Below are 26,866 nucleotides of genomic sequence, written 5' to 3' on the forward strand. Positions count from 1 at the left end.
GTTCTCTCTCTCTCTCTCTCTCTCTCTCTCTCTCTCTCTCTCTCTCTCTCTCAGGGTAACTCAATTTTTTTTTTTTTTTGGCTGGTGCAGCATAAGCCTCAGGCTTCCTTGCACCATATGGCTAATAATAATAATAATATTTTTTTATCTAAAGTTGCTTACAAGAAGATTGAATTATGAATGCCAATATTTGTTGTTTAGAAATTTAGATTATAAAAAAAATTGTATTCTTACCTGCTTTTTTCGCTTTTGTTTTCTTTTCTTAGCTCTTTTATTTTTAGTGTGTTTAACACATGGCTTTGCTGCTCTTCCTTTTATCTACTGTTTATCATTCATGTTCATATCCCCAACTACTGCATATATACGCATTTGTTTCTACAATGTTGTTACAGGTGAGATTTTTTGTCATTTCAGCATTATTGAGTTTTTAATATATTCTTTAGAGATGCGAAAATGCTGTTAATTTTAAAGTAAAAGCAAAATTAAATATATAAAAATGAGTATTATATATAATATAAAAATGAGTATTATATATAATAAAAAAATGCATTTATTGCATTAGCTTCTTTGCAGTTACTTCTTTTTTTGCGTATGATACTAGTCCAATTGCAGAAGGTTAGCAAACAGTGAACCAGATGTGTTATGATATATTTCTACATGTGTTGTTGAAAAATTTAGTTTTAATTCCGATTTTTTTTTTTTTAAGATGCATAATTCTGCTCACTGTAAAATGTCAGAAAAGTAATTTGCACAGAGTTAACAAATGGGATTCTTCTTTAATTTCTTTTATATTACAAAAAAAACATCAATATATAAAGCAAAAAAGAATTGCAAAATACAAAGAGCGTAACATCATCAGTCGTTACCAAGTAGCGTCTGATGATGCACAGTGGAGTACATGAATCTATAAAGTAGATGTAGTCACATACCCAGAGGGAGTTGCACTATGTTCTAGATTGAATAAAAAGATGATATGGCAGAGGATAATATCAGTTGAAATTGGTGAAACATCTGGAAATGTAGTTTTATGAGGGGAATGGTTCTAGTGAGATGGTTTCTCCTGGCACAGAGTATGGCAACATCAGGATCTATTCACCACCTAACTGCAAGAGGTCCATGGCCAAAATTTTATGAATATGCAGAACACATTAGAACAGTGCACAAAACTTGAAGATGGACATTCTGCACTAATTGATGTAGTAGTAGTAGTAGTAGTAGTAGTAGTGGCATGTGATGCAAGAAAGCAAGTCTATAGGCTTATGCAGCATCAGCCAAAAAAAAAAAAAAAAAATCACATTCAACCTATCAACTACAATGACAGATGGAAGTTTATTCCAGCAATTAACCACCCGCTGGCTAAAGGCAAATTTCCGCACATCTATTCTACATCTGTCCTTTCTTAATTTGAATTTATGCCCCCTTAGGTTCGTAATCTGAACAAGTGGAAGGATCCCATCAGAATTCAGCGTGCTCAACCCATTCAATGCCTTTTTGGAAATCTTCCCGTGAAACATCTCTCTCTATCCCATCTCCACAATGGCAATAAAAACCCTTTAAATGCCTCTGTGGGTATGAACTCATGAACCCTTGCTGCCCATGCTGTTGAGTGGCATGTGGGAGGGCATTATAGTGAGAAGTTGTGCAATATCCCATACGCCCACACTTTCTCCCCTGAAAAATAAGAGTTTCTTCTCTTCATTAATTAATACCATGGGTTCCCAATGAATATGGTTTTGAAGTTCATCCTAAATATCCCAAAATACGGTATTAACATGTAATCATTTTTATTTTTATTTTTTTATTTTATTTTATTAATAGCAAGGTACACAACAGGTAACCATTAACAGTGTATCTGAGATCAGATCAATAAACATAATAACAATAATATGAAATACAACAGGACGATAAAGATTGATATAGATTCAAACAATAAAAGCATATGTACAAAAGAGGATTGTATTAAGTTAAGTTACCAGTAAAACAAGTAATAATTAATCCGTTAGAGAATGGAAAAATAATATAACAAATAATAAGCTACAATAATTAGATGTGAGCTAGTCACTTTGCAGTTTAAGAGAAGAGGCAAACTTGTGGATGGAGTTCATCAGTGATTGGGAATTGTCAAAGAAGTCAATGAGAGAGTCATTTGCTGATTTGCTGATTCTGTTCAGTGGACTGAACTTCATAAAGTCCGTGTTGGCAGAGTCGAGGCGAAACAGTGTAAGGTTTCTGACTTGTCTACAGGGAGCATTGAAGTTTATTTTACTCAGGATATCAGATGCTTCATAAATTCCAGTGATTACTTTCGCTAGAAAGGCGATGTCAGCAGTAACTCTTCTAGTGCACAGAGGCCTCAGATGAAAGTAATCACACAGTGATTCATAATACACTGAGTGATAGAATAGAGGATTGTGGTACGTAAGGTAACGGACAAAATTTTTTTGGACTGCTTCAACTTTGTTAGTTAAAGTCTTTGTGTGAGGATTCCAGATGGGTGAACTGAATTCAAGGATTGGCAGAACAATAGTTTTATAAAGGATAACCGCATATCTGCAGTTTTTGAACCTGTATGTGTTCCGTTTGATGAATCCCAGTGTTTTGAATGCTTTGCTGGTGATTTTAAGGACATGGGCATCGAATTTAGCACTGCTGGAAAAGAGAATCCCCAAGTCGTTAACTTGGTCACACCTTTCGATGATCACAGAGTTAACAGTGTACTCCGTATTCATTAGTTGTGGAGATCTGCAAGATGAGAAAGAGATTACTTTGCAATTCGAGGGGTTAGCAGACAAGCCATTCAGAGATAGCCACAGAGAGAATTTATTGAGAGCACATTGAAGCTGTTGAGAATCGGTAATCTTCTTCACTGCTGAGTAGATCTTAAAATCAGGTGGTAGATGACTTTCATCAACCGGTGAAATACCACCACTTTGCTTATTGGAGGCTTGAAGTGGTGAAACCCATGTTTAGTCTCTAGAGCAAAGGTTCCGGCATCCCCCTCTCCCCATACTTCTCCTTCAACCCATGCACTGTACTAAGTACTATAGGTTTTGATACCTTTCGTGTTTGGGGTTTTCATAAAAAAAAAAAAAAAAAAAAAAGATCATCTGCATAGAGAGCAACTTGAACATTGGAGGTGTAGATGAAAGAAGGAAGATCATTTACGAAAACAATGAAGAGAAGAGGACCTAAGGGAGACCTTGTGGTACTCCACTTAGTGGTATAAAACAGTCTGAGTTCACTTGATCGATGATAACTCTCAAGGAACGATGCGTAATATAGCTGCATAGCCACGAGGGCAAAGGGTCACGGATACCATATAGCTTAAGTTTTTCCAGAAGTTGTTTGTGTGGGACTTTATCAAATGCCTTAGATATGTCTGTGTAGACTGCATCAACTTGTAGGTGGTTATCAAGAGCTTCCGAGGTGTATTGCCAGAAAGGAAGTAAATTTGTGACTACTGACTTGCCACTGCAGAAACCATGTTGATTCTGATCGATGAAAAGCCTGAAGAATTCGAAGAGATGTTTGTGTACTACTGTGTCGAAGAGTTTAGCCAGGCTGTTTTGCAAGGTTATGGGTCTGTAATCAGATACGTCATTTTTATCACCTTTTTTGAAAATAGGAACTATATTGACCTGCTTAAAGTGCTTAGGATACTTCCCCAGCCTGAGAGACAAGTTGAAGATCCGCAGTATGAGGAGTTTTAATGTAGTGACAGTCATTTTCCAAAATAAGTCTGGAATGTCATCTGGGCCTCTAGTATAGTCATTTCCCATGCTTTTTAATGCCGAATTTAAATCTTCATCAGTGATAAAGAGGTTAATGAGGATATCAACTTTAACAGGTGTGAAGTCAGGAAATGAGGCAGGTCTCAATGTATCATTTGTTTGAATTCTAGAAAAGTGTTTGGCAAACTCTTGAGCAATACTGAATTCGTCAGATAAGAGAATTCCATCTGCGTTATGGAGTTGTAACTTTCTACTGGTTATATTCTTATGCTTCATGAAATTCCAGAATGGTTTGATATCTCTGTGAGTAAGCAGACTATCCTGAACTGACTCTGTATATATATTGTAAGAGTTTAATTTAATTAAACTTAAATTTAATTAAACATTAATTAGCACTGTCTGTTTACCCGGAGATGCTAAAATTCTCAGTCTAACACTCTCTACTGCCCCCCACTCAGAATTTTCAGGATATGGGACCAAATGTTACGCATCTGAAAATTCTGCCTGTGGAATATGAAAAACCGTAGAAATAAATTTTGATATGCTTCCTTCCTTCCTTCCTTCACAAATCATAATTAGCCTAGATTAAGCTTGATGTCTATACTATATAAATCACATAAATATTGAATAATATGAACACCTGAGTGCTAGGCTAATCACTAATTTCAGCATAATGAGAGAACTAATATAGCACAATAGTACAGTATATTAAAATAACATGAATACTTAAATAGCATATGAGCTAAATACTTGAATAACATAAGACAACTCATAATAACATAAGATAACACAACTCACGAAGGAGGTTAGACAAGCCAAAGCAGATTACAAGAAGTCTAGCAAAGAATGCACAGAAAAGGAACAAATACTCCATTATTTATGTAAACACTATAAGGAAGGGGAAGAATCATATCATCTGCTCCTAGATACAAATGGTTTAAATATTGATGCTGCCCAGTTTGCTGACAAACAAACTTAATAGGTATTTTTCATCCATATTCACACATGAAGGGTTTTTTGTTTTTTTTGGGATAAGGATGCCCGAACAGATCAGATTCTTACAGGAAGGTAATTGATTTTATGATAACTAGAAGAAAGTGGAAAAGAAACTGTTGAAGCTAAATGTAAGCAAGTTAGTTAATATAAGCAGTGTGTTACATTTCAGGCATGTTAACAAACAGAAATAATTCATGATTTATAAAAAAAAAGTAAAAAAACAACAACTGATGTGCAAACTGAGAACATTCTATATTTGCACATCTGCCATGTTGCCCATTCATTCCTACAACCAGCAGACACCGACAAACATAATATCTAGTGCTCACAATATGTGGTATTTGGACAGCTTACGTGATACGTCCGAAAAAAAATAATAATAAATAAAATAATAATAATAAATAAATAAATAATATCTCCCAAATTTCTATTTTTTTCCATTGGTTCAATATTAATGAAATCTGGGAAGGGTTGACATGTCATTCTAAAAGAGGAAACATAAAATTTCATTAAAAACCATTCACTAGGAATATACCCAACCCCAGAGGCTTATTTGGACCATTCACTGGGAATCAAGTTAATGAACTTGACTCCCAGTGAATGGAGGAGTGAAATGGGAGCATTTTGTTTTGGCTGCATAAGCTTACTTTCTTGCATCACATGCCTCTACTAATGCTAATGCCAAAGTTAATACATGACATAAAAAAAAAAAGAAAGGAAAAAGGAAATAATAATTGGATTTCTATTCATCCAATTTCAATAAAATTTGGGATGGTTTGACAAATCTATTTGAAACTGAAATATAAAATTTCATGAAAATCCATCTACTGGGAGTGGAGTAGTTACATGTGGACAGCCATGATGAAATAGGAGTATTATACATATATGCTAATGTGCCTAAAAATAAATAATTTCTGGACTGATTGGTCTGATTTTAATAGAATTTGAAAAAAAAACTCAATAAATTGCTCTATATGAGCCAAATATAAGATTTTATTAATATTCATCCACTGAAAAAGTCATTATGTGAGGATGACTACCAATTTTAGACACACACACCAACCGCCCATGACTGGTTGAACAATGAAACAAAATAAAATAAAATGACAGAAAAGACCGCAAAACAATACCCACAAAAAACCTCCAATCATTTACAAAAAACCACACTATAACAAAAGCAAAACAAGTAAATAAGCCAAAATGCATTAAAACACAAATATAAAAGCGACAAAAAGACGATAAAATCGTCTTTTTATCGATAAAATCGATAAAAGACGATTCCATCGTCCTTCCATCGCTCTTACATCCATACTTCAATGCACCTCAACTTATTTACTCACTTCACCCTTGTTATAGTTCAGTTTTTTGTAAATGACCAAAAGTTCCCTGTAAATACCATTTCACAGTCCTTTCCATCACTTTATCTCATCCTATTTCATTTCATCACTCAACCAGCCACAAACGGCTGGTGCGTGTGTCTAAAATTGGTAGTATGAATAATCCCAACCTCAGAGGCCTTATTGCAGATATGTGAGGATGAACAGACAAATAAATAATCATTGTTGGATTTCTGTCAGTACCATTTTAATGAAATTTGGGAAGGCTTGAGATACCATCTTTCTAACAGGCCAAAGCATAATATTTTATGAAAATCTATCCACTGGAAGGGTATTTAGCATTAGCATTAGCATTAGTAGAGGCACCCGATGCAAGAAAGCAAGCTTATGCAGCATCAGCCAAAAAAAAAAAAAAAAAAAAAAAAGTAACATAAATAAATAAAAATAACCACTTCCACTTCACCCCTCTGTTCGTTCGAAATACCTGTCCAGCTGAGCCTTAAACTTATTTAGGCTATCAACTTCCACGACAAGGGATGGAAGTCTGTTCCACCCACCAACCACCCGCTGGCTAAAGGCAAATTTCCGCACATCTATCCTACATCTGTCTTTCCTCAATTTGAATTTATGCCCTCTCAGGTGATTTTTCTGAGCTAGAGGAAGAATCCCATCAGCATTGAGCATGCTCAAACCATTCAAGGCTTTGTACACCTTTGTTTATGTGGTGGATAGCCTAGTGCAAGAATGTAAGTGTGCAGTTCCAACATATCTGTTGGAACTGCACACCACATTATTCATGGTATGCTGGGGTATAAGAAAGTGTCAGCCAGATGGAATGCCTGCCTAAGCAGTGAAATCAGAACATATAACAATGCAAATGGAAACAACCTCCTCCTCTTTGAGTTCCAGGATAGTGAATGCAGAATACTATTGTACAATGCTGCAGAAAGTGAACAAAGTTATCTGAAGGAAATGCCCTTATTTGCTCACACAGTAGTACTCCCTCTGTATGATAACCTCCTTCCACACACCCTAGATAACATTGTAATTCCTGAGGCAGTTCTACGGGGAATGTCATGTCCATTCTCCCATATAGCTAGACTTTATGCTTAGTGACCTTTTGGTTCAGCCCACTGGAGAAGTACTTTGAAAGAAAACACTTCCAACATGATGCTGATGTGAAAGCTAAGGTCTGCTAGTAGGTGCACAGACTCAGCTCTGCTTTCTTCAATGCAAGAATTTAGCAACTGATAAATGTGTTCATCCACCACAGTGTCTTATTTAAGTAACATTAGTCTTCGCTGCTGGGGAAGCATTGCTTATTCAAAGTAGTGCAATAGCAGGGAACTCATTGTGAAGGCATTCACAATACGAGATGTAACAAAAACAATGCCATTTCACCTACTTCGGTGATTTACTACAAACTAAACTGATGCTTTGCACTAACTTGTTTGTCCACCACTGTGACTTATTTAAGTAATGTTAGTCTTCTCTACTGGGGAAGCATTGCTTATTTGAGGTAGTGCAATAATAGGCAACTCCTGAAGGCATTCACAATATGAGATATAACAAAAACTATGCCATTTCCAACTTTGATTTACCATGAACTAAAATGGTGCTTTGCACTAACTTGTTCATCTAGTAAATTTCCCATAGTCTGAGGCTTTCAGCCCTAAACCCATTTTAGTATGTCACTGTGGTAGTTATATGGAGAAATAGTGTTCATCCTTTGTTAAAGATGTTCTCCTTATTATATTTTGTTAATATGGAGATCATCTTTAAATTCCTGTTTATGAGTTGAAAGATGTTCAACATATTATATGCTAAAATTCCTTCATAGCAAAAAAAGATTTGTTACATTTATGAAAGTTTACAGTTTTTAAAAATGTTTTCAACAAAAAATAAACATTGTTTTCCTAATGAGAGAATAATCATGCATTATCTTCAGTGAGAAAGAAAAAAAAATACCATTAATTATTGATACTTGGAATGCAATACAAGCTGGAGTGAAGGTCTGTTAAAATTTTAGATAAAGGAGGTGGGGGAGAGAAAGGATGGAAGCTGGATACATAGGGGGGAGAGAGAGAGAGAGAGAGAGAGAGAGATTTGTTGAATAATCAGTATTTAAATTAAAGTTTCTGGAAATTAAAAGTAGAGAGGGTATTAAAAAGAGAGTAAGAAATTGAATTATGTCATAGACAGAAAAAGAGATAAGAGTTCAGCTTGTTGAATAGGAAGTTAGACAATAGAAAGAAGGAATTCCTGTTTGTGGAATGGAGAAGAGCACTGTCTGAGCACAAAAATCACCTATAATAATTAATTCTTTTAATGTGACAAGGCAACATATTGCATTATAAAAGAATTAATGTGAATGATTACACATAAATAAAATAATTGTGTCATTACACAGTGAACAGGAATAATAAACTCTTGAATTGGAACTAATACAAAAATAATGATGATATTGAACTAAATTAACTGCGCAATTGCTCAGTACACAAGAACACTGCACTTTGAAATTGAAACTGGAATCAAAATGAGGATGGTCAGATGGAGGACTGTTGTCAGTTTGGATCAATTTGGGCCCAAAAATTACTTAGATTATTAACCCACAGCAGATCTCAAATCATACATCAAATATGAATATTAGGATAAGTTAGGACTGAGAGTTCCAGCCCTGCAAGTTCAAGTACCAGTCTTATTTAACAGTTTTAAATATGTTGGATGACTATTATCCTCCACATTATGACTCAAGGCCAACTAAACAAATGGGCTTTAACATAACATCTGAAGCATAACTTATTGCACATGAGCACTGAAAAAAAATCTATCCTTTAAAATAAAGATAATTTTGGGAAAGAGGGTGTTTTTTTGAGTTCTTGAGAAAATTTTTAATATTTTCTTAAGAATTATTTTATGTACCTACCTTCAAGATTACATTTATATGCAGCATAAACACACTAAGATGCATACCAAATACTTTACACTCACAATGAAAATTTACTGTACAAATATTTTTACTATTGAGGAGGTTATAAGTTGCAGGGCACCAAAATAGCTAGACATATAGCAAAGCATAAAACTAAGTGGTAAGTTGAGCTAGTGCATGTGGAACATGACTATTAACTATTCACTATTTATTCTTATAATTTATAGGCTGATGTTTGATGATAAAAGAAACAAATTTTAAATGATAATGTAATGGGCTGATTAATTTTTAGTAATGTCTACAGTAAATTACAAACAAATTTGGGAATAATCATTCTCCAGAAATAAACTATTCACATTTGTTAACTAAACTAATTATTTTTAGTTTAAAAGTTCTATTTATTTTAATTTTTGAAAATTTACAAACTATTAAACTTCATGTGATGATGCTCCCAATGATGAATGCCTTTGTGCAGGGCACAATCTGCATCCTTTATGTGGTGGCCCTGCAGACCAGTCACTTTGATAAATCTTCTTTACTGTGTTGTAAGACATCCTCATTTGTTATGAAAGTTTACTCAAACCCATCCTTGAGCTCTGCAGCTAGCTTCATCAACCTTCTATGGGATTTTTAATAAAGGTCAGCCTACATGATCTTTCCTTTCATTTAAAACACTGTCTGTTCTCTTATATTGATTCACCAACCTCAGAACTCTATTTTTTTGGTCCATTATGCATGCTGAAGTGTTGTTGGTATCTTCTTTAAGCAGAAACAACTGAATTCCCACTTCTGTAATATTCCTTAACAGTAAATACTTTTTACTCAATGTATGCTGCCATTTTCTTCACATCATCTGGACAGTATTCATTGTTGCCAACCAAATCTCCTGACCTTTCTGTATTGTAGGGATAGCAAACCTTTTAAGGGTACATACCAAAATTGGCTAAATCTTTTAAAAGCTACCCTTGCATGCCTCTCAGAATTTTGCACAGTATCATTATTTTTTTCATACACGTTTTGCTTGACAAAAGCGTAACAAAAAAATAATGAAATAAAAACATTATTTCAAAGATGTTTTAATAAAGGTATTAAAATAAAATCCTTCATAAAAAAAATTTAACTTTTAGCTTACAAACAAATTTAATATAAAATGATAAACCTCTCTTATATTATAAATATAAAACATCAAAACCAAAGGAAAGGAAAGTAAGTATAGTTATCAGTGAGACTTCTGTTGCTGCTTCATCAATGACAGATGCTTTACATCAGGCTTATACTTTGTAGATTTTAGAGATATGCATGTAGCACTAGTTTCATCCGTCCATGTAACTATGAAATCTTACCCTTGGAAAGGCGATATTCAAGACATATAATCACACAATTTTGTCACAGTTTCATCAGTATGTCTCACTACTCCAACTTCAAACAAATCACTGCATTAATACAGCTGTTTACTGAATGGTGTGATGTCACTACATGCATGGCAAAGAGAATGAGCAGGCGCAGGTCACGACTCAAGGAGTGATGTTTCGAAATTTGAAATTTTTTTTGGGATTCTCTGAATTCCATGTGCCCAAAAAATTTGGACACGTGCCGTGGGCTCACCACCCCTGCTCTCTAGGATAATGATCTTGTTGGTATGAAGCTTGAAAAACTGCAAAGAGAAGAAACAGTATCACAAAAAAAAAAAAAAAAAAAAAAACACCCTGTTCAATAAACCTAAAGGATGTATATTACCAGAGTTAGCTTTGCAAAAGGTAAGAGTTAAATTTACAAAATATTGCAGAAAGTAATAACTTCAAAGATTATCAGAATTAAATTTATAATATCATAAAAATTACTGACAAAAAATAGCATACATACTTACCATACGTATGGCCACAGATGCTGATGTGCCTAATAAATCCCCAAACAAACAAAGAAATCATAAAATTTAAATTTAAATATATTAAAGAAATTAGGAAAAATTATGTGAGAGCTGCACATCACATGGCAGATGTTGATTCAGCAGGCAATTTCTTCCCTTGTGGTAATTTATGCTACTGCCTCAGTTATCATTCATTCATTTCTGTTCGGTCATGTCTGTGAACAGTGGTAGCACAAACACAACATCCTTTACATAGCCCTACAAAATGAAGGTGCATGGTGTTATATGGGTTGTTAGGAGCATTATATTTCATCTTCTTTGGTACTTCATAGCATCCTTCACTGAATAATGGGATGTGGGACCAAAGATTATATGAGTATTATTGAGTGAATCTGGCATTGCCACATGAAAGTTAAATGGAGGTTATTTGCTGGAAGATGGAATCAGCAGAATCATCATGAAATTGAGACATAAGACAGTTATTCAACATGTTGTCCAGATGCATATTCTCATTGATCATCTTTTCTCTAAAGAAGAAAAGGCCATAAATTTTCCAACGTAAATGGCTCAAACACATTTATTTTTAAAGAATTCTGTTCATACTTCATTGACATGTGAGGATTTTCAGTTCCCCACATTCAAATATCATGGTGGTTATATTTTCCACTCAAATGAAAAGTGGTTTTATCACTGAAAATAAATACTTTCTGTTGAAAATCTCATTTCTTGTATTTTCATTCAACTATAAACTTTCAAAAGTAATTACTTCCAAAAAATACATTAGACTCTTGTTTAAGATATATTCACTCACAGCTATATCTCTAAGCAGACTTTTGCTTAATGACTTCTCGTACTAAGGCGCATTTAGGGCTAAAGCCTCAAGCTGCGAACAAATTTAGACTATGTATATAAAGTGCTTAGCATCATAATACACAGCCATTTCTGAATAAACAGAAGTTTTTAAGGTGGCATCGTTTTAGGTTATATCTCATATTGTGAATATCTTCACAACGAGTTGCCATGATATTGCACTACTTCGAATAAGTAACGCTTCACCTAAGGAGAAGACTAATGTTACTTATTCTCAGATAGGTACCACCACCCAGACAGCACTGTTTCAGGGCTATTTGGCCCTTCTTCAGTGAGTGGGTAGGTACCCAAGTGATGCAATGATGGCAAAAACAGTTTTGAAGTATAACTCCACAATATGAGAGATGCCTGATGGTGTATGATGTATTTAGACTAAGGCGCATTTAGGGCTAAAGCCTCAAGCTGCGAACAAATTTAGACTATGTATATAAAGTGCTTAGCATCATAATACACAGCCATTTCTGAATAAACAGAAGTTTTTAAGGTGGCATCGTTTTAGGTTATATCTCATATTGTGAATATCTTCACAACGAGTTGCCATGATATTGCACTACTTCGAATAAGTAACGCTTCACCTAAGGAGAAGACTAATGTTACTTATTCTCAGATAGGTACCACCACCCAGACAGCTTCTTATTCGAAGTAGTGCAATATCATGGCAACTCGTTGTGAAGATATTCACAATATGAGATATAACCTAAAACGATGCCACCTTAAAAACTTCTGTTTATTCAGAAATGGCTGTGTATTATGATGCTAAGCACTTTATATACATAGTCTAAATTTGTTCGCAGCTTGAGGCTTTAGCCCTAAATGCGCCTTAGTCTAAATACATCATACACCATCAGGCATCTCTCATATTGTGGAGTTATACTTCAAAACTGTTTTTGCCATCATTGCATCACTTGGGTACCTACCCACTCACTGAAGAAGGGCCAAATAGCCCTGAAACAGTGCTGTCTGGGTGGTGGTACCTATCTGAGAATAAGTAACATTAGTCTTCTCCTTAGGTGAAGCGTTACTTATTCGAAGTAGTGCAATATCATGGCAACTCGTTGTGAAGATATTCACAATATGAGATATAACCTAAAACGATGCCACCTTAAAAACTTCTGTTTATTCAGAAATGGCTGTGTATTATGATGCTAAGCACTTTATATACATAGTCTAAATTTGTTCGCAGCTTGAGGCTTTAGCCCTAAATGCGCCTTAGTCTAAATACATCATACACCATCAGGCATCTCTCATATTGTGGAGTTATACTTCATAACTGTTTTTGCCATCATTGCATCACTTGGGTACCTACCCACTCACTGAAGAAGGGCCAAATAGCCCTGAAACAGTGCTGTCTGGGTGGTGGTACCTATCTGAGAATAAGTAACATTAGTCTTCTCCTTAGGTGAAGCGTTACTTATTCGAAGTAGTGCAATATCGTGGCAACTCGTTGTGAAGATATTCACAATATGAGATATAACCTAAAACGATGCCACCTTAAAAAACTTCTGTTTATTCAGAAATGGCTGTGTATTATGATGCTAAGCACTTTATATACATGACTTCTCGTACATATTATATTGTTTCATCAGTGGTGTGAAGGTAACTTGGATTCTTCCCCTTGCGAATATATTTTTCGCTTTCAAACTGCTTACACCAATTGTAAATTGACTAATGTTGTGGTAAGTCCTTTTTTGTAGCATGTACAAAATCGAATGTATTGTTCAACTCGAATGTATTGTTCAACTCTTATGTTGCACTCTAGTCACTGAATTTGTCTTTGCAAACTGAATGATGTAAAATGTTTTTTCCCCATACAGAATTTATTTTAGCAACATATTTTCCCTCCACCCTGCATGTACTTTAGACACGATAAAAATTACATTTCCAATTGATGTTAAAAAAAAAAATTCCAAGTTTATCATTTGATATTTTTAATTCGATACCATATGCTTGGTTAGTGATTCATGAACATCCGAAGGCAGATAATTCTTTTTGATTCATCTTGTATACATGCACATGCATGTGTGTGAGTATTTATTTATTATTTATTTATTTTTTTTTTATGTGTACATTCAGGTATTGCTTTTTTGATGGCGGTTGTTATTTTAGACCTTCCACAACTGGAATTACAACACATATCCCGTGGTTTAGACTGGTTCTTTTCTGTTATTTCTTCCACATATTGTTTTGGACGTGCAATTAATAACATTTATAGAAACCGTGAAGTGAAGAGTGTGTGTGGAGATCCTTTTCTGATGTTTGCCTGTGAAATGGAGAACTTACCACCTGTTTTAAAGCCCTGCTGTAGAGGTAAGTTTTTAATTTTTCTTCTGAATATTAGATTTCTAAAAACATAATTTTTTAAAATTTCATAATGAAATCTTTGGAAAATAGCTGTATTATACTAGTATTAATATTAGTAGTGGCAAATGATGCAAGAAAACAAATATTACAAGATCAGCCAAAAAAAAAAAAAAAAAAAAAACCATTTCCCATATCACCACTCAACAGTTTGTCTGGTTCTTTGTTGATGAATTTATTCAAACGATATGATTCACCTCTACAATACCACATGAAAGTTTGTTCCAGCAATCAATTACCCACTGGCTGAAGGCAAGCTTCTGCACACCTATCCTACAACCATCCTTCCTCAATTTGAATTTATGACCATCAGCATTGAGCTTCAATCCATTCAAAAGTCTTAAGACACCTCAATAAGATCTCCTTTCAGATGACTAATCTCCAGGTGCTGCAATTTACAGAAATTAAGCTTTTCCTGATAAGCAATCCCTTTCTTCCCCTCACTAATTTTATTGCTCTTCTCTGTACTTGTTCCAACAGATCCACATCTTTTCATAAATGAGGCTTCCAGACTGACCTGTATGAGTATTTAAGATGTAGCCTACTATTGCCTTACCATCACCTCCTTATCTCTATTGGCAAAATTCCCATATATCCTTGACAAAACCCCATGAGCTTTCCTGGCGGCCTGTCTGCACTCCTCAGAACTTCATATTTGACTGCACAATTATCCCCAGGTTTTTTTCATTCTCCACTGCTCTGAGTGTGCTGCCACACAGTTGGTATGTTAATCTGTTACCCATATGAAGTACCTTGCATTTGCCAATATTGAACTTCAGTTTCACTTCTTCTCAGGGCGCCTCCGTAGCCAGGTGGGAAGGAGCAGCAGTGCGTAGTACACGCTTCTTGATTAGACCGGGGTTCGAGCCCGTCACCACCAAATACGGAAGATGCGGAAAGGTCAGGGAATGACCACCGCATATCCCGGAGCAATATGGCCTTAGTTGCTAATGCTCCTAAAAACCAAATAACAACAACAACAACAACAACTTCTTCTCAGCCAGTCTCTTAATCTTTCTAAATCTTGTTGCAGTAGCATACCGTGACTACTGTCATTAACCATCCTGCCAATCTTAGTATCATCTGCAAACTGCATTAGACCTGATATTGCCTTCATCAGTATCATTAATAAATACTGGAGACAACAATGGACCCAGCACTGAACCCTGGGGGGGGCCTCCACTTATAACATCATTCAAGATGAGCAGTGCCCATTGATAACCACTCTCTGTCTTCTTCCACTCACCCATCCCTTTATCCATTGCAGTAACTTGCCCTGAATTGCACACTACTCCAATTTGTATAGCAGTCTTTTATGTGGAACAGTATCACGAGCTTATCTGAAGTCTAAATATATGATTCAAAGTTATTTTTTCCATTGTTACTGCATCTTGGTATCTAACTGGTTGGTGAGACGAGGCCATCTTAAATCTGTGATGTAACTGCAGCATAACTGCATTCCTGTCTGGATGGTCATGCATTACTTCTTTAACCAGTGACTCTATTATTTTCCCTGGAACAGCCACCCTAACAGGTTTGTCACTACTCATGTCACCCTTTGATCTTCATTTATGAATTGGAGATATATTTACACATCTTTGATACATAGAGACCTCCCTTCAAACAAAGGATGTTCTCTCTAAAATGCTCGTATAGAAAACATTCATCTAAAAAATCAACAAAAGTCTTACTACTGTGTGAGTGATCAACCAACAAGTCCCAGTTGATATCTGGAAATTTAAAATCATCCATTATAAGACTGGTTTACTGACCCTCTATTTGTCTGTGTAGTTGTTCATTATACTCATCAGTCACTATGCCTGTAACACACTCCTACTCTCATTTTTGTTTTCCTAGTGCTTATGTCACACCAAACTGAACTCAACATTGCACTAGCTGCCATGGCTACTAATTCTATGTGTGGCCAGTAGATAGATCTATGCACTGTTTTACACTGTAACTATTTGCTGCATTATCTTACCATGTGGATGTCAACTATCTTACCATGTCAACCAGATGCACTGTCTTACATTTTATGTGTATCTTAACTAAGAGCATAACTGTTCTCCTGTCCTGTTTGTCATTCTTGTACACATTGCATCCCCATATTCATATTCTGCATATTTACTTTGTTGTAGTTTACAATGATGATGATAACAAGTAATGATTATGGTATCATTGCCTGTCCTTACTTTTAATGCTTTAAGACTTTTCCATATAGTATTCATTATGAATTGACTAGCTAATTTGGCATTTCAAAAAGAAGAATAATGTAGTTATAAATGACAAACACTTGCAATTGTATAGATATGAAAATTATTAGACATTCAAATTAATTCAGAAGTTTTTTAGTTCAGTTTTTTAGTTTTAGTTCTGCTTTTATTCCTTGGAAGGAATGTTAACAGTGAACCATTGTTTTAATTATTTCAATTGCTTTCCATAGGTAATACAATTTGTAATAATTCCTAATTTAAATCTTCCCAGATGTTGAGGTAAAATAAGTAATTTTGTTAAAAATGTATCAAATTTAATTCATTACAAAATTGTTAACTTTTTTTTCCACCTCCTATTCGTAACTTAAACTATAACTAAAAAAATGCATACAGCTTTTTCTACTATACAATTATGAGTTGGTCAGCACAAGGTTCTGCTGAAAAATTCTGTATTTTCTTCAGTTACATTAATTGGTTCACGTTCATTTCTTGTGATTCAGCTCATCTAGTTTCAGATCTGGCATATCATGGAATACTGATCCCACAGCTGGCACTCCGAAAACCTCTCTCTCAAGCTCCTACACTCTATTCAAAAGTTAGCAGTCAGTTTAATTAATGACCCATCTCTTATGAGATCTCTCTGCACTCTGTCTCATAGATGTTCAGTCTCGGCTGCATATCATTTGTATAGATATTTCTATGGGGAACTGTCCTTCTGAATTGATATCTGTAATTTCCCCATTCTCTTCCAAACTAGTCTGAAGACATGCCATAATCATTCACTGTCCAACTCCAAACTGACAAAACCAACATTCACTTTTCCTTGTATATCCCTTCTGTTTTAATGCCTTGGAGAAATCTTCCTTCACATAATTTTTCTTGAATTAAACTACAAGTAAAATTCAAGGCACTTGCTGACATTAGACTTCTTTTTTTTTTTTTTTTTAATAGAGGCATGTGATGCAAGAAAGCAAGCGTATGAGCTTATGTAGCATCAGACAAAAAATAAAATTTCAAACAACATTTCCTCTAAACGTTTGTCCAGTTCCGCCTTGAATTTATTTAAGCTATCAACTTCCACAACAACAGATGAAAGTTAGTTCTAGCAATTAACCACCCGCTGGCTAAAAGCAAATTTTCTCACATCTAATCTACAACTGTCTTTCCTCAATTTGAATTTATGCCCCCTTAGGTTCATAATCTGAGCAAGTAGAAGAATCCCATCAAAATTCAGCATGCTAAAACCATTCAAGGCCTTATACACCTCAATCAGATCACCTTGCAGATGCCTAGTCTCCAACCACTGCAATTTGCAGAACATAAGCCTCTCTTGGTAAGAGGACCCCTTCATTCAATCTTGTTGAACCAATCTTGTTGTCTTCTCTGTACACACTCAAGAAAATCTACATCCTTCCCTAAATGAGGCCTCCAAACCTGTACACAGTACTCAAGGCATGGCCTGACCATTGCCTTATACAAAGGGATAATCACCTCCTTTTCTCTGCTAGCAAAATTCCTATATACCATAGACAAAACCCCATGACCTACTCTTGCAGCCTGTCTGCATTGCTCAGAAAACTTCATATCTGACTGCACAATTACTCCCAGGTCTTTTTCATTTTCTACCAACATAAGTGTAGTACCACACAGTTGGTACATTCCTCTATGGTTACTTCTACCCATATGCAGTACTTTGCATTTGTCAATATTAAACTTCAGTTGCCACTTCTCAGCCCACCTCCCGAAATTTTCTAGATCCTGTTGCAGTAGCACACTGCCATTACTGTCATTAACAACCCTGCAAACCTTTGTATCATCTGCAAATTTCGACACTAAGCCTGATATACCTTCATCAATATCATTAATAAATATACAAAACAACAGTGGGTCCAACACCAAACTCTGTGGGACTCCACTAATAACATTAGTCCATGAAGAGCAGCATCCATTGATTACCACTCTCTGTCTTCTCCCACTCAACCACCCTTTTATCCATTGTAGCAACTTATCCTTAATACCACTCTGCTCCAATTTGTACAGTAGTCTTTCATGTGCAACGGTGTCAAAAGCTTTCCTGAAATCCAAGTAGTAGTAGTAGTAGTAGTAGTAGTGGCATGTGATGCAAGAAAGCAAGTGTATGAGCTTATGCAGTATCAGCCAAAAAAAAAAAAAAAAATTTACGAAACAAAACCTTCTAAATGTTTGTCCAGTTCCTCCTTAAATTTATTTAACCTATCAACTTCCACAACGACAGATGGAAGTTTGTTCTAAAGGCTAAAGGTCTATTCTGCATCTGATATGATATAAAAATTGTTTTTTGCATCCAGTTCCTTTGTAACCACATCATAGTATCCAATCAAATCTGGCTGACAATACTTTTCCTTAACAGACCCATGCTGTGTCTGAATTATTGCTGCAGTCTTGTCTAGATGATCCTGTAATGCATCTTTAACCAGTGACTCCATTATTTTAACTGGAACAGAAGTTAAACTAACTGGTCTGTAATTACTTGTGTCACCCTCTGATCCCCTTTGTGAATTTGGGATACACTTGCACATCTCCAGTCCGTGGGGACTTCCCCTGAGTCCAATGAAGCTCTCATAATTATGGCTAAGGGTTTGCTTAGTTCCTTTGCCGCCAACTTTAATATAACTGGATTGATCTCATCCACCCCAGGTGCCTTTCTTATGTTTAACTTCAATAATTTCTCCTCCAGTTTGTTCTCAGTTATTACAAAATCATTAATCACTCTGTTACAATTTGATAAACTTCTGGCATTTTCCTTCCTTAATAACTCCTCATGTATGAATGTAGATGCAAAATACCCATTCAGTTTGTTTGTTATCTGAGCAGGGTCATCAACAGTCGAACTGTCAACTTGCTCAGAATAGGGCATAAATTCAAATTGAGGAAAGACAGTTGTAGGATGGATGTGCAGAAGTTTGCCTTTAGCCAGTGGGTAGTTGTTTGGTGGAACAGACTTCCATCCTTTGTTGTGGAAGTTGATAGCCTAAATAAGTTTAAAGCTGAGCTGGACAGGTATTTGGAACGAACGGAGGGGTGAAATGGGAGCGTTTTTTTTTTTTTGGCTGATGCTGCATAAGCTTGCTTTCTTGCATCATATGCCTCTGCTAATGCTTAAAAAAAAAAAAAAAAAAGAGACCATCGATATTAAGTGGACCAATCTGATTCATCCCCTTTCTTTTAGAGTTTATATAAGTAAAGAAATCCTTGCTGTTTTTCTTAGTGTCCTTTGCCAAAGATTTCTCGTAATCTGCCTTCTCTTGCCTAATCTCCTTCTCTTGCCTAATCTCCTTATATCTATCATAGACTTCTCTGTCACCTGATAATTTATATGCATTTTTCTTCTCTGCCATGAGTCTCATTCAGCGCCTCTGTAGCCAGGTGGGCAGGAGCAGTAGTGCGTAACACACTCTTCTTGATTAGACTGGGGTTCGAGCCTGTGACCACCAAATACCGAGAATGCGGAAAGGTCAGGGAATTCTGAACTTACACAATCTGAAATTGCTAAGAAATTGTCTGTTTCACGACAGTCTGTGAGTAATATAAAAAAATTTCTGAAGTTAGGGCAAAAATCACACCAAATAGAAAAGGTCGATGTGGAAGGAAGAGGATTACTTTGCCTCAAGATGATTGCTGCATTGTGAAAATGTGTCGAAATAATTGGAAAATGAACTCTCGACAGATAACTTGTATGGAAATGAGAGGTGTGGCTATATCCTCATCAACAGTAAGGCGCTGCCTCCTCAGTGTAGGTTTTCGAGCATACCGTCCACGGAAGAAGCCAAGGCTTACATCTGTAATGAAAGAAAAATGTCTAAAATGTGCTAATGAGTTTCAGAATTGGACTTCTGAAGATTGGGAATGTGTTTGCTTTTCAGATGAATCCATAATAGAGATTTTACAAGACAGAACCAAATATATTTGATGGCGACCTGGAGAAGGATTGATGACAGAATGTATCATAACAAAAGTAAAACATCCAGAAAAATTGATGATATGGAGTGTGATATCTGCAAAAGGACCAGGCCATCTTTATAAAGTCACAGGGATTATGAATCAAGAACAGTACAAATCTGTCATACAAACACAGCTTTTACCCCAAATTTGGAAGTGGTATCCAAATGGAAACTGTGTCTTTATGCATGATGGGGCTCCATGTCATCGAGCAAAGACCATTGAAAATTTGTTTAATTCCATCTGGATGGAGGTTCTTCCCTGGCCTGGCAACAGTCCAGACCTTAACCCTATAGAGGGAATTGGGGAACTACTTAAAATAAGAGTTCATAACGTACAATGCACAAATAAGAGAATGCTGATTGAAAGAATCATAAAGTTTGGCGCCAATCTTGAATGATGATCATCTCTGAAAACTAATTTCCAAATACATAAAAAGCATGTCATGTCAAAGTAGTCATTAAGGCCAAAGGAGGGATTATTAAATACTGAATTGGATTAGATTTGAACATACTACTTAGCAATTACTCAAAAACAAGATACTTTATTAGTGCTGTTAGGAAAACCAATCTTAATAAAGATGGCAATGTAGCCATTTTGTAACAAATTTTAGAAATAAATCATATAGCAAATTATACAATAATACTTTAGAGGTGTATAAAGCCTTGAATGGTTTGAGTATGCTCAATGCCGATGGGATTCTTCCTCTTGCTCAGAATAATCACCTGAGAGGGCATAAATTCAAATTGAGGAAAGACAGATGTAGGATAGATGTGCGAAAATTTGCCTTTAGCCAGCAGGTAGTTAGTTGGTTGATGGAACAGACTTCCATCCCTTGTTGTGGAAGTTGATAGCCTAAATAAATTTACGGCTCAGCTGGACAGGTATTTTGAACGAACGGAGGGGTGAAATGGTAGTGTGTTTTTTTTTTTTTTTTTTTTTTTTTTTTGGCTGATGCTGCATAAGCTTGCTTTCTTGCATTGTATGCCTATGCTAATGCTAATACTTCTGATTGATTTAAAGCATTCAATAAAGCCACAGGTTATCTTTCATATAAGTTGTATTTCAATTGTACCTTCTGAAAATACATAAACACACTTTACCATAATAATTTGCAAAGTACTGTAAAGTTATAAGTGCCTTCTTAGAAAAGAAAGTAAATTTACATTTTATTATTTGTCGTTAATTTAGTATTAGTATTAACTGTATGATTCAAGGAAACCCTGGGTTTTCGATGTGCAAACAGGCCAAAAGAAAAAGATTAATAAACTACTTATTTAACTCACTCCTCACAGAGGTATCTCTGTTAGGAGTGAGTTAAATAGGACAGTGCGTAGCACACGCTTCTTGATTAGACCGGGGTTCGAGCCCGTCACCACCAAATACGGAGGATGCGGAAAGGTCAGGGAATGACCACCGCATATCCCGGAGCAATATGGCCTTAGTTGCTAATGCTCCTAAAAAGCAAATAACAAACGAGTTAAATAGGATGCTCTGAGACTCAAGGCATTCAACTGCATGACTTCTTTAAATTTGAAGAAATGCGGATAAGAAATTTATACTAAAAATGGCTTCATTGCTCTTCAACCAGCTGATCTTTGAATTTCCTCCCAAGCTGTCAGCCTCAAACCACCCATGGAGGCAACTTATTCCAATAATTAACAACTCACTGACTAAAAGAAAACTTCTTATAATCCAGTCTAAATCTCCCCCATTTAAATTTATGGCTGCTAGTTCATTTATAACAGCAAAAATTTCACCATTATTCATTTTACTATCACCTCTTAGAGCCCTATACACCTCAATCAAATCTCCTGTTTGGCATCTAGTTTCAAAATTCTGCAGCCTACTTATTTGAGGTCTTTCCACATATGGGCACCATTTTGCCAATCTCACCAGACACTTTTTTGTCAGTTTTATTAATACAAAGTTTTTATAAATAAATCATCACAAAAAAGAAGCAGTTATGCTAAAAGCAAACTTTATACTGTGTGTGTGTGTGTGTGTGTGTGTGTGCGCGCGCGCGTGCGTGCGCACACATACATGTGCATCAGTAGTAGTCTGGAACTTTCATTATGAAGGTATGAAATTTGTTAGACAAATTGCTCTTTTTCTTTTTAGAATTGGGGAAAAATTACTTAATCGCCTAATTATTAATTTTCATGACCACCTACAATGAGAGACGGTCTTTCTCAGGTTTTGGTAATAAATACACCTAATTCTGTTTTTGCACGAACTTTTTTTACACGAATTTGATTTAACACGAATTCAAAATAAATATTTCATTCTCTTTTTACGCGAGTCATTTTGATTTAACACGATTTCTATGAATTTTTTTTTGCCTAAATTGTAAAAATTTTTTTTTTATTTGTGGCATATTAGTATCATTTCTATATTACACGCACCAATAGATTGGATAACAGCTAGTGTGTGCGTTTTGAAACGCGTGCTTTTGCTTACCAATGTGTACGTCTAGGTATCTATGAGTCATCAACGTTTTTATTGAATTTGGTGCACATTTACGGTATTCGTGCATTGTACCTTCGGAAGACATGTAGTAGTAAGCTCTATTTCAAAGTGAAATAATCTTTAGTGAAATTTGTGCACATACAAATTTATTAATTTTGCCAATAGTCAATAAATTGTAAGTTTACAAATTTTTCATACCTTTTTTTATTAATTATAACTGAGATATTTTTCGGTAGCCTTTATATAATGTCGAATAATTCGCCTATTACCAAAATGAAAAGGAAAGCGATTTCTTTGGAACTTAAAATTCAAATTTTAGATCGTCTTGCAACTGGACGAGGGGCTGCGTCTGTAGGAAACCATTTTGGTGTACACGAAGCTACCGTAAGAACTATTAAGAAAAATGAAGCTGCAATTAGGAAGTCGGTATGTTCTGGAACAAAAGTAAGTGTTAATTCATCATCATATACAAGAGATATTGTCAAGGAAAAAATGGAAAAGGCTCTGGTAATATGGATAGAAGATCAGTCACAAAAAAGAGTACCAGTAGATGGAAATGCCATCAAGCAAACAGCACTAAGAATTTACAGACAGATTAAAGAAAAGGAGCCAAGCATTTCATCTCAGTTAAACAGAAAGTATGAATTTTCTGCGAGTACAGATTGGATGACAGGGTTTCTTAAAAGGAATGCTCTTCATAATATAAAAATTAAAGGTGAAACTGCATCTGCAGATGAATTGGCTGCTAAAGTATTCCCGCAGGAACTTGCAAAAATTATTGAAGATGGAGGATACACTCCTGATCAAGTGTGGAATGCAGATGAAACTGGTTTCTTCTGGAAACGAATGCAACAGAACGTATGTAGCCAAATCGCAGAAAACTGCTGGTGGTTTTAAGGTAGCTAAGGATCGCGTGACCTTATTATTTTCCTCCAACGCTTCAGGAGATCGTATGTTGAAACCACTGCTGGTAAATCGAGCCCTAAACCCACGTTCAATGAAAAGTGTAGATATCAATAAACTGCCTGTTCACTGGATGGCAAACAAGAAGGCCTGGGTGACCACTACTATTTTTACAGAATGGTTCAACAAATGTTTCGTCCCAGAAGTCAGACATTATATGAATTTGAAAGGTCTCGAATTTAAAGTTCTTCTGATTTGTTGACAATGCACCCGGCCATCCTGTCTTGGAACACCCAAACATACAAATTTTATTTCTGCCACCTAATACTACATCTTTGATACAACCGCTAGACCAAGGTATAATTGCGACAATTAAAACATACTACGTAAAACGAACATTTCAACACGTTTTGGACAAACTGAATGATGAAACACTAACAATCATGATGTGCGGAAGAAATTCTCAGTTATGGATTGTATAAATCAAGTTGGATTAGCGTTAACTGAATTAAAACCGGCAACTTTAAATGCGTGTTGGAGAGCGGTTTGGCCACAATGTGTAAAAAGCAAAGATCCCATCATCCCTAATACGACCGAATTTCCCAACATCATTACAATGGCACACAAAATTGGTGGAGAAGGATTCGATGATCTATCGTTTGAAGATATTGATGAATTGTTAACCGACAAAGCCCTAAGCGAAGATGAAATATTAGAGGTTGTCCTTGGGACTCCTTATCCCACAGAACGTAGTGATAATGAAGAAAATGATCCTGTTCTAAATGCAGATTTAATAAAAGAAGGTCTGGAACTGGCCAGAAAATTAGGTAATCATTTTTTTAAAAACATGACCCTAATGAGGAACGCGCTGGGAAGTTTCAACGTGAACTGAAGTTGTTGACAGCCTCTTACAGAGAATTATATAACGGCCTAACCAAAACACGAACACAACGAACAGAAAGTGAAAATGAATAAAATCTTGTTATGTGTAAAACAGATTTTTTTTGTTCATGAAGATTTTTTTTTCATTTCATATGCATACAAATTTATTTTAATACATTTTAATTACATATTATTACATGTGTATTTTGTTTAAATAAAATAATAAGCTTAAAACGAATATTTTTATGTGTTTTTTTTTTAATTATTTTTACTGATTTTTTTAGATCCGGAACCAATCTTCTTTTCTTCCATAAATACAATGTCTTTTTTTACACAAATTTTTTTTACACGTATTTTTCAGGAACATATCTATCGTGTAAAAACAGAATTAGGTGTATATTGAATTTATCAGAAATTTCTGTCACTAAAAGGGATGAGCTAAATGACTCATTTTGCTGAAAACCAATGAGTGATGTAGATGATGGATTAAAGCTGCAGGTTTGGACAACAAATATGAAGATATCATTTTGTAAACAACACTAATATTAATTCTGAAATTTCCAAACAATGACCTAATTCATAGAATAATAATATGTAATTAAATAACCGATACATGAGAATTCTGTTAGGCAATACATAGAGGTGAAGCAGTATATCTGCATTTCACATTTTGGATGCTCTGAGACTCAAGGCATTCAACTGCATGACTTCTCTAAATTTGAAGAAATGCGGATATACAAAAAAATGGCTTCATTGCTCTTTAACCAAACTGTTATTTATGGCCAAAGGATTTCTTGAGAATCTCAGATTAGAAACTCATGGTTTATTTATGAATTTCCATTATGCTTGTCTTATCAAAGTCAAATAAGTCAACACATAATTATTTTTGCATTTAAATAAAATACAATATATTTAGAAACAATTGAATTTTAGAGAACAGTTTCTTCTCTTATTCTCTCCTTTCTCCATACAGTATAAACATATTAGTATTCTGACAATTAAAACTAGCCACATTTCGATGTAAAACTATCATTTTACATGGAAATATGGTGATCACATTTAGTTTTTGATAAAATGTAGACTACTTTTAATAATACATTCTTTAACAGAGTAATGATAGCTTTCATCCCAAAATACACTGTAAATGCACCAGAGACATTAAAAATTTCATAAGTTGGACCTTCATAGTGCTTGTTTAATGGAGCTAATGTAACCTATGGATCCTTATGGGCCCTATAGACTAGAGATGTGAAAGTGTGTCCCCAGTTCACAAAGAGGGCTCAAAGGTGACATGAATGATTAATGACCCATTAGCTTGATTTTTGTTCTGGTGAAAATAATATAGTCACTGATTAAAGAAGTAATGCAGGACTATTTAGACAAGAATTCAGTTATACTGCAGTCATAGCATGGATTAAGGAGCATTCTTGTCTGACCGATCTGATTGTATTCTATGATGCAGTAACAAAGGAATTGGATGATATGATGCAGTAACAAAGGAATTGGATGAAAAATTGGATGATGAATTGTTTATAGTTCAAGTCTAGCCACTACTGACTCTTATCTGTTAACGTATTTCAAATCCAGTTTTCACAGATGTTTTATTTGAACAAATGACTGGAAACATAGAATTCCAATGTATGCATTTTACTGAATTAAAATCAGAAAGGATATTTTAAGGCACTTAGGAAAGTAAATAAGGCTTACTGAGACATTCTCATATCCTTTGCAGCTAGTTCTTTTTTTGTTTCATATTCTGAAATTTTTGACAAATTCAGTATCAGCAAAAATAAATGAAATACAGTCGGACCTCTATATAACGAAATTGATTGTTCACTTGAAAAAATTCATTAAACAGAAATTTCATTATAAAGAAATATGACCTTTTCAATAATAAAAAATGCTGTAATTCAACATTCATAAATATAGTGAAAGATGGGAAATAAATTAGAAATAAGTAGGAATGAATAAAGTTTCTAACATTTTAAAACAATTAATTCATTAATACGTATATATTAAGAAATGACTACTTGCATGATATGCATAATATATTAGTACACTTTTAAGAATTATTTCATAAAATATTTGATTATTTTTTGTTTTACACTGGACTTTACATCATTCATAAAAATGTTCATATTTGTTTAAACACTCAAATATATTTTCTAGCTCATTTTCTTCACACTGAAGGCCTCGATGCAAAGTTTCAAATTGAGGGCTTAGTGTTAGACAACGTTAACTACAAAACTGCATTTTTTTGAGACAACTTTATTTTAACTTTACACAATAACAATGCATACCATGTCATTGAAGTGTATTTCTCTAGTAGTTTC

General features: G+C 35.0%; 1 protein-coding gene across 1 annotated transcript in view; it reads left to right on the plus strand.

Annotated features, from left to right (window-relative positions):
* LOC150076805 (phospholipid-transporting ATPase ABCA3-like) overlaps positions 1-26,866 on the plus strand; it is a 432,361-nt gene that overhangs the window by 362,918 nt on the left and 42,577 nt on the right. The window contains exon 17 of the mRNA XM_090385683.1: positions 13,804-14,037. Within this exon, the coding sequence (XP_090241809.1) occupies positions 13,804-14,037 (234 nt within the window). The remainder of the gene's footprint in view (positions 1-13,803; positions 14,038-26,866) is intronic.

The sequence above is a fragment of the Mastigoproctus giganteus genome, chromosome 12 (assembly GCF_048544385.1).
Source record: "Mastigoproctus giganteus isolate SK-2022 chromosome 12, ASM4854438v1, whole genome shotgun sequence".
NCBI classification, from domain to species: domain Eukaryota; kingdom Metazoa; phylum Arthropoda; class Arachnida; order Uropygi; family Thelyphonidae; genus Mastigoproctus; species Mastigoproctus giganteus.